Below are 13,369 nucleotides of genomic sequence, written 5' to 3' on the forward strand. Positions count from 1 at the left end.
AAGATGTTTGAGATGTTGTGGCATTGTCAGTTGCAGTGGCAACGAGCAGAGGGATGAAGGAGTGCCCATAGAGGAGCCCACAAAGAAGACCGGCAGTTCATCCACCAGCATGATTTGCATTTGTATTTCCCAGCTGACCATTGATGGATTGGCACCTGTGATAGAAGTTAGATGTCACATCCATCTCTCACATTGGCAGAGGTCACAGCCTGTGTGGTGGCTTGCAGATCCAAGCGTGACCCCTGGAACCTCTAAACATGTCCCTGAAGCAGCATATCCCCAAGAATCATCACTCTCTCAGTGGACGAGGCTGTGTGCTGGGTACTCAGGATCAATACAGTGTGACTCCAGAGGCTGCCTCTGACTCAGCATTATCTTGGCTTCCAACTGTGCTCCCATTGTTGGTGCCCTGGGACCTCTCTCTCTGCCACCATCTCAGCGAATGTGATGTGCCCTCACTACTGTGCACTACCTATGGTAGTGGCAGTCTAATGCCCACCCATGTGTGAGTTTCTGCATTGTTGTCTGGTAACAAAAGACAGCATGGCACAGGTGTAGGAGCAATGTCCTCCTGTGTGTGTGCCTGTGGGAGGTTCTTGAGGTCTCCTGTGACTGGTGAGGCTGGCTCATCTGTGAAACAAGACACAATATTAGTGAATTCAATCATCATCATCACCATAGATGCTAGGTGACCTGCTGAAACAATGCAGAAATGCTGCATGGTGGCAACTGCATTGGAGCTTCAATGGGCACTCTGACTTGGGCAGCTTACTTTTTGATAAAAAGGGCCGTGAACTCCATTATGCCCACAGCACATCCATCTAGTACTACATACCTACCTTCATCTCAGACCCCTGCCTGACCAGGATCATGGGAGCAAGCTCCAGGGCATTATTCTCACTCCTAATCAGGACCAGTCGAATGTGGACTCACCCACTAGTTCAGCAACACCACATTATTGTGACTTATCTTCTGCTTACAGGAAGCAATAGAACAGTTCATTAAGGTTCTGTTTTCCTGAGGACCATTACAGATGCCCCTCCCCTCACATGGAGACATTTTGTGGGCCATCTCACTGTGGCATCACTGTGGTATACCCACCTCCCAATGCACTTAAGCCTGTTGTGCTGATGTTCCAGCTCTGGTAGGGCTCACTGACATAGAATATAGAACAGTACAGCAGAGTACAGGCCCTTCGGCCCTCACTGTCCGAACCCAAGATCAAGCTGCAGTAGATGTGGAGGGGAACCGGTGGATGTGGTGTTTTTAGATTTCCAGAAGGCATTCAGAAAGGTGCCTCTCAAAAGGTTGCTGCAGAAGGTTAGGGTGCACAGAGTTGGGGGTAAGGTGTTAGCGTGGATTGAGGATTGGTTATCTAACAGGAAGCGGAGAGTTGGAATCAATGGGTGCTTTTCTGGTTGGCAGAAAGTGACTAGTGGAGTGCCACAGGGATCGGTGCTAGGGCCTCAACTGTTTACCATTTATGTAGATGATTTGGAGGAGGGGGCTGAGTGTAGGGTAGCAAAATTTGCTGATGACATGAAGATGAGTGGAAAAGCAAATTGCATGGAAGGCGCGGAAAGTCTGCAGAGAGATCTGGATCGGCTGAGCGAGTGGGTGAGGACCTGGCAGATGGAGTATAATGTGAGCAAATGTGAGGTTATCCACTTTGGTAGAAATAGTAGTAGGAGGGATTATTATTTAAAGGGTGTAAAGCTGCAGCATGCTACGGTGCAGAGGGACCTGGGGGTCCTTGTGCACGAATCACAAAAACCCAGTCTGCAGGTGCAGCAGGTGATCAAGAAAGCAAATGGCCTTTATAGTGAGGGGGTAGAATATAAAAGCTGGGAGGTCTTGCTGCAACTGTACAGGGCACTGGTGAGGCCGCAGCTGGAGTACTGTGTGCAGTTTTGGTCCCCATATTTGCGAAAGGATATATTGGCCTTGGAGGGAGTACAGAGAAGGTTCAGCAGGCTGATACCGGATATGAGGGGGTTAGCTTATGAAAAGAGATTGAATAGACTGGGTCTGTACTCGTTAGAGTTTAGAAGGATGAGGGGGGATCTTATAGAGACTTACAAGATAATGAAGGGACTAAATAGGGTAGAGGTAGAGAGATTCTTCCCGCTTAGAAAGGATAGCAGAACTAGAGGGCACAGCCTCAAAATAAGGGCAGGGGGGCAGTTTAGATCAGAGTTGAGGAGGAACTTCTTCACTCAAAGGGTGGTGAGTCTCTGGAATTCTCTGCCTGTTGAAGTGGTGGAGGCTACCTTGTTGAATATATTTAAGTCATGGGTAGATAGATTTCTGATAGACAGGGGAATTAAGGGTTATGGGGAGAAAGCAGGAAAGTGGAACTGATCCACTTCAGATCAGCCATGATCTTATTGAAAGGCAGGGCAGCCTCGAAGGGCTAGATGGCCAACTCCTGCTCCTATTTCTTATGTTCTTATGTTCTATCTCACTCCCTGACCTCATCGGGCACCTCACTCCAGGCCTTATTCAGGTGGAGCGGCTTTCTCTTCCTGTCCCTGGGTGGGAAGGATATTGAACTTTGCACTGACCTCCTGCACCAACACACACAGGCACTTATTTGTGAAATGGGGCCACTTAGCCCACACAACTGCATCCCCCTCCCCACCCCCCATGTTCCATGACCTCCTGGTGCTGATGACATTTCTGGAGAGCAGTCTTCAGCCTCACTATGCCCTCAGCCTTCCCCAAAAACCAGGCAGCATTGAGGAAGCTGCCTCTTCTCCTTTTAAACTGCTCACCAGATCTGTATTGGACCCAGTGTGTTCCCACCTAACCCACACAGAGTCCCAACATGCTCAGCTGGCCTTGACTGACCATCTAATGTAATATTGCATTAACCGCTTAGTCTCAGGCGGGAGTGGGTTTCACAACCTCCCGAACTCTTGTAAACCTTGGGATCGCCCAAACGTAAAGTTCAGGTCTGAAAATGTTGTGGTTTTGCATGATGTAGTTCAGGTAAACATCGGAATATTTCAATTATTGGTAATCGTAGTCAGTTTTTCTGTTGAGAATGGTTTATTTCACATGTTCTCTTTTTGGAGCTTTTGGATGGACAGATTCAAATTTCATTAAGTAGATGTATACTTTTGTTTTATAAAGGGTTCAGTGTATTTTCTAGGATTTGGTCTGAGGTTTGTTGAAACAGTTAATTCAGTCTGAGATGATTTATGTGTTACAGTGGTAGCGGCCAATGATCTAAAATGGCAGACAAGTGGTATGTTTCGGCCATTTGTTGAGGTCACTATGATTGGACCACACCTTAGTGACAAGAAAAGAAAGTTCACCACAAAATCGAAGAGCAACAACTGGGCTCCAAAATACAACGAGACATTTCACTTGTGAGTAAATGTTGGTTTTAGTTGCAATTTTTTTTAAGCATGATCAGAATTTGTACGGAATCCAACATAAAAAGGGAGAAACAAAATCCATATGAATTAACAATTTTTTTGAAAATGTTTAGTCGAAGAGGATTGAATCATTTTAAAGGCTAAGACAATGGGCGGAATTCTCTCAACAAAATTTTTAAGGGCAGAATTTTACGTGATTTTTTTCTAAGTGTCAGATGGGTGTGAAACTGGGAGAGTTCAAGATCAATTTTTTTGGGGGGAGTTTCAGGCTCGATCTTATGCATTCTATCTGCAAAATTTTGAACCCAAGTTTCTGGCCAGAGGCTGTGGGTGGGGCTTAACACAACCTGTAGAGGGAGGTAGTGCCCATATGCAGACCTCTGATGCTACACATGCACATTAACAGTAGCAGTGGTCTGATGGACAAAGAGAGAGCTGTCAGGCAGCTGAGAGCAGCTGTACCCACACCCCACACCCCACCCTGTGAGGCCCGTGGCCTAAAATGCAGCCTCCGCCGCCCAGACTGACAGTGAAACCACCCCACCCCCCCCACCAGCCAGACAGATTGCAACCAACCCCGCCACCTAGGCCTTCCCCCAAAGTTCGCAGCTGCAGCACTCTCCCCCACCGATTGTGGACTCTGGCCATCCTCCACCGATAGTGTGCAGTTGGCAACAGGCCTCAGCCCTGGCACTGACCCCCATTGGCCCTGTCCCCATTGACCCCACCGCTGGCACTGCCTGGTGGACATTGCCCAGGTGCCTGGCTGGCATTGCTAAGGTGCCCGGGTGGCACTGCCAAAGGAACAGCCCCAGCTTACCCTTGGCCTTCCAGTTCCACCAGCGAGGTCAACACAACTGTTGCCCGTTCATGGGGAGCAGGTGTTTTCCTCAGGCCATAAAGGCAAGCGAGCCCAGATGATTGAGCACCGAGCTCGCTAAACACATGAAATAAACATTCAGATCAATTTAAATAAATTAACCAGCCTCTCGCCCATTCCCAGCGAGAGGCTGACCGCACCAGAAATCCCGCTGCCGTAAAATCCCGATAGTTGCGAAAACCGGCACTATTCACACTAGCCGCTTTATGCCCAATTTTATGGCATTTTCCCACCACGAAACTTAAAGTGGCTGTAAAATCCCGCCCTTAGAGTCAAATTCATGTCAAAACTGGAGTAAATCACGCTGGTTTTTCTCAGCTGGAGTTTCAAAATGAATCTCCCACACTGTGCACTGCAGAGTGCACTCACGTGATTCACTCCAGAATTCAAGGGATGGGGCCTATTTCCGCTGGAGAGGCCAGCAGTGAGCAGGCCACTGTGCATGCACCAATTGGTCAGCGCAGAGATCGGCACATGTGCAGTGACTCCTGTCTGCTGGCCTCCCGATCGCTGGCCAGCCCTGCGAACCCACCCCCGCCTCACTCATGGCCCAATTGCTTGCCCCCCAAGCATGCTTAGCCCGGCCTCAACATCCTCCCCCCTGCCCCGCAGTCCCGACCCCCCCATTGATCCCCTCCGCAGAGTGGCAGCAGGACCCCTCGCCTCCACTATTCACCCACTATTAGGCCCTGCCCCTTGGCACTACCAAATACTTGATGGGCAGTGCCAAGGTGCCCCCGGGCATTGGCACTTTGCCCCTTTGTCAGTGCCGGGGGCACATGCTGGCACTGCCAAGGTGCCAGTGACCAGGGAGCACTATTTCCTCCTCCTCCCATTGTCCAACTCTGTGAGAGACCCCCCCTTCATTCTAGTGAGGTTGGACCACTGGTTCATTGAAAGTGGGAGCACCAGGAAAGCCCACTGGAGTGAAACACTCTGGAGGGGAAGGGAGGCTAGTGGGTCTGGAAACTTCAATCCTGGGTTCGCTAGTTGTACTTAAAATATATTTCAATTGGTATTTAAATAATTTATGCGAGAGTCACCCCCCTAACATATTTAAAAATTATTTCATGGACTTCATGCTGGCTGGGCCAGCATTTGTTTATTGCCCATCCCTATTTACCCTTGAGGAAGTATTTTAAAAGTCGACCACATTGCTGTGGATCTGCAGCCACGTGTAAGGACCAGGTAAGGACAACAGATTTCCTTCCCTAAAGGACATTAGTGACCAGATGGATTTTTAAGACAATCGACAATGGTTTCATCTCATCATTAGACTTTTAATTCCAGATTCTATTTCATTATCTGCTGTGGTGGGATGTGTAGGTTAGGTGGATTAACATAAGAACATAAGAAGTAGGAGCAGGAGTAGGCCATCGAGCCCTTCAAGCCTGCCCCGCCATTCAATAAGATCATGGCTGATCTGAAGTGGCTCAGTTCCACTTTCCCGCTTTCTCCCCATAACCCTTAATTCCCTTGCCTACCAAAAACCTATCTACCCGTGACTTAAATATATTTAGCGAGGTAGCCTCCGCCACATCAACGGGCAGAGAATTCCAGAGATTTGAGTGAAGAAGTTCCTCCTCAACTCCATTCTAAACTGCTCCCCCCTCTTATCTTGAGGCTGTGCCCTCTAGTCCTACTGTCCTTTCTGAGCGGGAAGAATCTCTCTACCTCTACCCTATCATCCCCTTCATTATCTTATACGTCTCTATAGCTATGGTAAATGCATGTGGTTGCAGGGTGGTGGTAGGGGAGGCTTTGGTGGGATGTTCTTTTGGAGATTTGGTGCAGACCCGATGGGCTGAATGGCCTCCTTCTACATTGTAGGCATTCTATAAGCTCTCATTACCCTGGTCTCTGTGATACTGGTGACAATTCAATTAAGCCACTGCCAAGCTACATTCCAAGCTTGGGAATGCATGAGTGACAGAGAATAGTTTAGCTATTCTACATTGGAAGATGAGAATTCAAACATGTGAGCTAGGAGCAGGAGTAGGCCACCCAGGCCTTCAAGTCTGGTTCACCATTCAATAAGATCATGGCTAATCTGTCTATAACCTCCTGCCTATCCTGAATCTGCCACAATCTAACAAGACCTTAAGAAATAGGAACATGAGTAGGCAATTCAACCATTTGAGTCTGCTCCGTGATTTAATAAGATCATGGCTGAAAAAACTAACACTCAGCAATACAATTTTCCTGCCTTCTCTTCGTAACGCTTAATTCTCCTACTGATTAAAAGCCTATCAGTCTCAGCCTTGGAATGCTTCAACGGCTCGGCATCCATAGCCTCCCAGGGTAAAGAATTCCAAAGATTCACCACGCTTTGAGAGAAATCTGTCTTAAATGAGCCTCCCCTTATTTTGCAACTTTTCCTTCCAGTCTCACACTCTCCCTGAGCAGAAACATCCTCCCAAAATTTATCCTGTTTGAGTCATAGAGGTTTACAACATGGAAACAGGCCCCTCAGCCCAACTTGTTCATGCTGCCCTTATTTTCAAACCCCTAAGCTAATCCCAATTGCCCGCATTTGGCCCATCTATACCTCATCTTATCCATATAAGTATCTAAAATGCTTTTCAAAAGGCAAAATTGTACCCGTATCTACTACTACCTCTGGCAGCTTGTTCCAGACACTCACCACTCCCTGTGTGAAAACATTGCCCCTCTGAACACATTTGTATATCTCCTTCTCACCTTAAAAGATATTGACTATCTAGCTGATCTGTGCCCCTCATTATTTTATAGACCTCTATAAGTGCACCCCTCAGCCTCCTGTGCTCCAGGGAAAAAAGTCCCACTCTATCCATCCTCTCCTTATAACCCAAACCATCAAATCATGGTAGCATCCTAGTAAATCTTTTCTGCGCTCTTTCTATTTTAATAATATCCTTTCTATAATAGAGTGACCAGAACTGCACACAGTATTCTAAGTGTGGCCTTACCAATGACTTGTATAACTTCAACAAGACGTCCCAACTCCTGTATTCAATGTTCTGACCGATGAAACCAAGCATGCAGAATGCCTTCTTCACCACTCTGTCCACCTGTGACTCCACTTTCAAGGAGCTATGAACATGTACCCCTAGATCTTTTTGTTCTGTAACTCTCCCCAGCACCCTACCATTAACTGAGGAAGTCCTGCCCTGGTTCACCTCAAATTTGTCTAAGTTAAACTCCATCTGCCATTCGTCAGCTCACTGGCCCAATTGACCAAGATCCCATTGCAATCGGAGATAACTTTCTTCACTGTCCACTATGCCACAAATCTTGGTGTCATCTGCAAACTTACTAACCATGTCTCCTAGATTCTGATCCAAATCATTAATATAAATGACAAAAGACAAATAAGTTTAAACACCTATGAATCTTATATGTTTCAATCATATCACCTCTCATTCTTCTGAACTCTAAGGAGTATAGACCCAATCTATTTAATCTTTCCTTATATGGCATCTCTGCATACCTGGATCATCTTTGTAAACTTCCTAGGTACTGCCTCCAATGATATACCTTTCCTGAAATAAGGGACCAAATCTGTACACAGTATCCAAAATGTGGCCTCATTAGTACCTTGCATTGTTGCAGCAATACTTCTTTACTGTTATACCCCAGTCCCCTTGAAATAAAGCCAGCATTCCATTTGCCTTCCCTATTGTTCTGCACCGGTATGCTAGCTTTCTGGGTTTCAGAACCCCAAGCGCCTCTGTTCTACAGCTTTCTGCAGTCTCTCTCCAATTAAATAATAATCTGCCTTCTCATTCTTTCTGCCAAAATGAATAATTTTATTTCTCCCCACATTGAATTCCATTTGCCAATTTCTGCCCACTCACATAGCCTGTCTATATCTTTATGTAAGCTATTTATATCCTCCTTACAGCCTGCCTTCCCTCCCACCTTTGTATAATCTGCAAATGTGGCCGCAGAATGCTCTATCCCTTTCTCCAAATCATTAATATATATTGTGAAATGCTGCGGACCCAGCACTGAATCCTGTGGCACTCGTTCCTGATCTCCAAGCTGAGAATGATCCCTTTATCATTACTCGCTGCTTCCTGTTGGTTAGCCAATCTTATATCCATGCCAGAATATCGGCTGCGATTTTCCAAAAAAGTGACTCAGTGCACAATTTTACGATCTCATCCTGCTCAACATTTGGCGAGGCAAGGTGGTAAGATCAGGCGGGAGGTGAAAAATCAGAAACGTGCCCTGTTTTTCACCTCCCCTGATCGTACCGGCTCTGTTTTGCTGGCAAAATTAAGTTCACACCCACTCATTTAAGTATTAATGACATGAGTCCCGGATGCTATTTTTACCTTAATCACCTCGCCCGTCGAGTTTTCCCTGGTCAGAATCACATATGGTCACCACCAACGGGGACTAGATGTTAAGGCCTTGCTGGGAGGATTGGAGGCCATTGAAGTCCCTGGGTGGTCGGGGGCAGGATAGGATAGTGCCCCCTGCACCTGCTGGCGGGAATTGCATCCTGGTACCTTCTTTCGCATTAGATATTATAAGGTTGCATTTTCAAACTTCCCCAAAAAACAAATTTGAAACTCTCCTATTTTCTTGCTCATTTGACACTAAATATTATTATGGTGAGAAAACCCAAGCGATCAGCACTGGCCTGTTCAGTATGGACCAGACCACAATCATCCCACACCTAGCCATTTTCTGGGAGTGTTGTTTTGCTTGCTGGTTCTGGGAGGGGTGGGGCTTAAACATGCCAGTGAACCTGGCTGCAAAGCGATCAGGTGCGATTCTGGAAGCGTACCTCAATACCACACTGCACTGGAGACCGCACCCCCCCCCCCCCCCCCCCCCCACACACACACATTGGCAGCGTGTTTCCCTGTCCCCTCTCTGACATAGACCACCAGCATCTGGACATTGAGACCTGCCCAGTGGGTCACCGTTCATGTTTGGTGCATGCCCCTCTTCATGGCTAGCAACATACTCCTCTTCATGACCCCCCTTCAGTACCACCACATCACGGCCCCCCCTCCCCATTCACGAACCAGCCACCAGTTCATAGCCCATCCCCTGCTCAGGCCCTACCCCCTCCACACTGCTCCAGACACACTGACAGTGCCAAACTGGGTACCTGCCGTTGTTTTGTATTGTTGTGGAAACTTAAAAATTTCAGGTTGCATATTATGTAAAGATTAAGAATGAGATATAAATTAAATTTCATTGATTGTTTTAAAGCATCAAAACTATCTGATGACAATGTTGTGATAATTTTTTAAAATATACTCTTTCATGGCATGTGGGTGTTGCTGGCTCAGGCAACATTTATTGCTTAATTGATCTTGAGATGTCAAATTAGAAAATTGTTCTCAATGTGAAATAAAATTATTTTTTCATTTCCTCCTTTTACAGTATATTGGGTAATGAGGATGGTCCAGACTCTTACGAACTTCAAGTCTGTGTGAAGGATTACTGCTTTGCCAGAGAAGATCGTATTATTGGGATTGCTTTAATGCAGCTTCGAGACATTGCAGATAAAGGCAGCTGTGCTTGCTGGTGTCCACTGGGTCGCAGAATTCATATGGATGAGACAGGACTAACTGTTCTCCGTATACTATCACAAAGAACCAATGACGAAGTAGCAAAAGAATTTGTCAAACTGAAATCTGAATCACGGTCTGCTGAAGAGGGCAGTTGAATCATGGATTATTTGAGTGTTGTTTCTTATTTCAGTGGCATTGGTCACTGCATTTTTTTGGTTTCTAATTTATACCTCGTGCCAATATGTGCAAGTGTTCAACAAATTCTCTTTTGTAAATGGAACTCTGTGCACTACTTTGTCTTTGTTAATAAGCATGTGTTGTATACCAATCAAAGTATAGATCTTTATGTGAATTTTATTTATTTACAGTAAGCAGAAAATTAAATCATGTTTAGAATAAAAGGTTATTGCTTTAAAAAAAATAGGACGCTTACATTTATGTAAATAATTTTATGAACTGGACTTGAGGCTGAGAGTCCCAGAATATTTTTTCACTTTAATTGAGCACTGTGATACCATCCTTCAGAGTGAGATGTACTACTGAGAAATGGTCAAAAATATCCTACACTCCATCCTAGTGCCTCAGTTTTTCGTCTCCCTCCCATAGGATTGCCAAAGGATGTCTTTACACTGTTGTAGTTAAAATCACGCATTTTATTTATAGGAATATTGATATTAAAACATTCGAGCTGTTTCCATGAAAATGCATTGCCACGTACAGCAAGGTTCCTGTACGTAAATAGTTTGTGCTTACGGTCTTTTAGCCATACCGTCAAGCTTGAAACTTCCAATAGTTGCGTTGACGCTTTGTGAAACTAATCAGTGTGGTGTAAGTATGAAATTCTGATTTTTTTAAAGCAAGTGTCACTTTGTTACAATATGCAATAGTTTTTCGGAATTTAAAGTAAATTAATCCCGCAATAAGTGGATAGGGAAATGGAAGAAAGTTGACCAAATGTTTATTCCACTATTTCTTTCTGAATAGATTTATGATAAAATGTGAAAGTTATCTTGAATTTGTTACCATTTTGATTTCTGTAATTTCCTAGCCAACTGAAAATATGGTCCTTAGATACTGAATATTTTGAAAATGATTACAAATAACTTTGTGCACTAGTGATATTTGTGGAGCTTCATTCAGGATTGCATGAAATGCTGTGCTTGCATTTCTAATGACATTTTCAGCAACACGTGTACAAAATAATTTCCTTTGTAATTCACATTCATGTATTTAATATTGTTGGGAAAATCAATATTTATCTCCAGGCATTGAATTCCTCAGAGTTCACCCAATCATGTAATTTTGGCAAAGAGTCCACACAAACCTTGGGAAAACTCTAAACAGTGGGGCAATCTTGAGCCCATGCTCGCCATCCAAGCAAATGCTGGCAGGGGCTCAAGATCCAGAAATCACATATCATGCAGATGAGATCTCAATCTCCGATCTTCCTCACCTCTCCCCTGTGATGTCCACCACTTACATGCCCACTTGCCAGATGTTGACCCTCTGACTTCTATGCATCATGTTGACACAGTTTACAACAGGTTCAGCCAGACATTACACTGTGTGGAGGGGGATCTCCCCAAGTGTTTAAGGTGAGTATACCCCCTGGGGAAGAGGGACATGATCAGGCAGTGGCCTGGTAATGCCCCTAGTACTGTCACATGGCACAGATTGGCACTGTCAGGTTGGCACCATGCCCATTCCAATCTGTCAGTGCCAACCTATGCCAAGGAGCAGGCCCCAGTGGGAGCCTCATGGGGAGGGGTTAATTTGTATTTGGTGCTAGCCGAGAGGAGTTGAGGGTGCTGGTGATGGTGGTTGGGGACAGGGGGAGGGAAGGGTGTGGGGAGGTGGGTGCCAGCTTCAGCTCCAGCTGGTGGGGGTGGGGGAAGGGGGGGAATGGCTATGAAGGGACTAAGGGGCCAATGATCAGGGGTGGGGATGTGAAGAGAAGTGCCAACTCAATCGGGGGTGGAGAGGAAAGCCCCTGAGACCTTTTAAGGAGCGGGTGTGGGGAGATATATACATGTTCTGATCAGGGCACCCTTTAAAGATGGTGTCATGCTCTCAGTGCAACTGGGTTTTGCCTGTGTGTTGAAGCCCTATCCTCCTGCATGATGGCTTAACACGGCTCCATCTTTGGCTGACTGTCATAAGATCTGAAGAGAAACATGCTGGTTTTCTTGGCGGAAACAATGGCAGAGTGTTGTTAAGTAAGATTCTCTCCAGTATTTGCACTGCTTCTCAAATGCTTGTGAGGATATTTTGCCAAAGTTACAGTGGGCAAGTTACAGTTGCCCATTTCTAATTGCCCTTGGGAAAATGGTGGTACACCTTATTTTGAATATCAGAAAGCATTGAAAAACAAACCTTGAATAAGTTGGTGAAACACATTATCAAAGTCATTAGTTTTTTAAATACATCCATCCCAAGGTGCTTCAGAGAAATGTTATCAGACAAAAATTGACGAGAATGTATAATTAAGCAGATGTTAACTGTCAGAATGAATTAACTGCAAGGAAGGAGATCCATTTGTTGGTAAAATTCATTCTACGGTTTTTGAACTGTAAATGAAACATGAGTATAAATGCTGAATAAGTAACATGCTCAAGAAATTGAACAGACATGAGAGTCTTATATGTAAACTGTAAGATTACATACATCAAGTCAACCAAGTTCAGCTTGATCTTTGTGCAAACAAGTCATGATTTCAGCTAATTTTTGATGATTAAGGTGTTTCCTTCAATTATCCCTGATTCAGACAGTCACAGGCAGACCCTTTTCCTCTGAACTTCCTCAATGTCTTTGGCTTTAGTGCCATCACAATACTAAATGTGAGTTGGTCGGTGCATTTGGTATCTTTAGACAATTCTGTCCAAGGCTTGTCAGACTCACTCGCATATAAGAGCACTATCCTTGGGAATGTTGTGGTTTTATGTCACTTGCATTCTGCAAAGGTTAGACCAATATAAAATAGATACTGCAACATCCTTGGTCACCTGTACAACAGAAATTTGTTTGAAATTTTTTAAGGTTTCTGTTTTCTCATGCTATTTTCCCTATTTTGTCTGAGACATGCATTTGACCAATTCCTCCACAGTTCTACAGACTTGCCTCTAGAGTTTTACCCACACCAGACCTTTCCCTCCATTCTCCCCAACATACCCAGAACAACTTTGGAGAAGTTTGGACATTGTGTTCCATGCCATCTTTATGCAGAATGAGATGGATGTTGAGAAAATAAGGCCGCATGGCAAAACACCCTCCACAGTATCTTATGGGCAGTACAAGTCCTTCAGGCAACACTTGGAGGATTTCTGTGTATGAAAGATATGATTATGAAATCTGCCATCACACATCTGTGCAATCTTTGCAAAGAACAGTTCTGACTGTCATTATGAAAGTGACATCTACCCTGAACGTTTTTGAAACTGCATCCTTTCAAGTTGCCACAGGGGATCCTTGCAGTGTTGCCCAGGAGTCACTTCCTTCTGTCTTTCAAATCTAGAAGAACTTGTAGGTTTTCCTGAAAGAATTCTTTAGACCATTAGTAACATGGTGCTAAGGGTACAATTTGCTTCTGACTG

At 45.0% G+C, this 13,369-nt stretch overlaps 1 protein-coding gene across 9 annotated transcripts in view; it reads left to right on the plus strand.

Annotated features, from left to right (window-relative positions):
* The window catches only part of LOC145340852 (protein unc-13 homolog B-like), a 580,250-nt gene extending 568,671 nt beyond the window's left edge, over window positions 1–11,579 (plus strand). For all 9 annotated transcript variants that reach the window (XM_080185311.1, XM_080185327.1, XM_080185336.1 and 6 more), the window contains 2 exons: window positions 3,215–3,374; window positions 9,649–11,579. In XM_080185311.1, coding sequence (XP_080041437.1) covers window positions 3,215–3,374; window positions 9,649–9,934 — 446 coding nt within the window. In that variant the 3' untranslated portion in view covers window positions 9,935–11,579. The remainder of the gene's footprint in view (window positions 1–3,214; window positions 3,375–9,648) is intronic.
* Window positions 11,580–13,369: the final 1,790 nt, after the last annotated feature.

The sequence above is a fragment of the Carcharhinus amblyrhynchos genome, chromosome 1 (assembly GCF_965287045.1).
Source record: "Carcharhinus amblyrhynchos chromosome 1, sCarAmb.v2.hapA, whole genome shotgun sequence".
Lineage (NCBI taxonomy): Eukaryota > Metazoa > Chordata > Chondrichthyes > Carcharhiniformes > Carcharhinidae > Carcharhinus > Carcharhinus amblyrhynchos.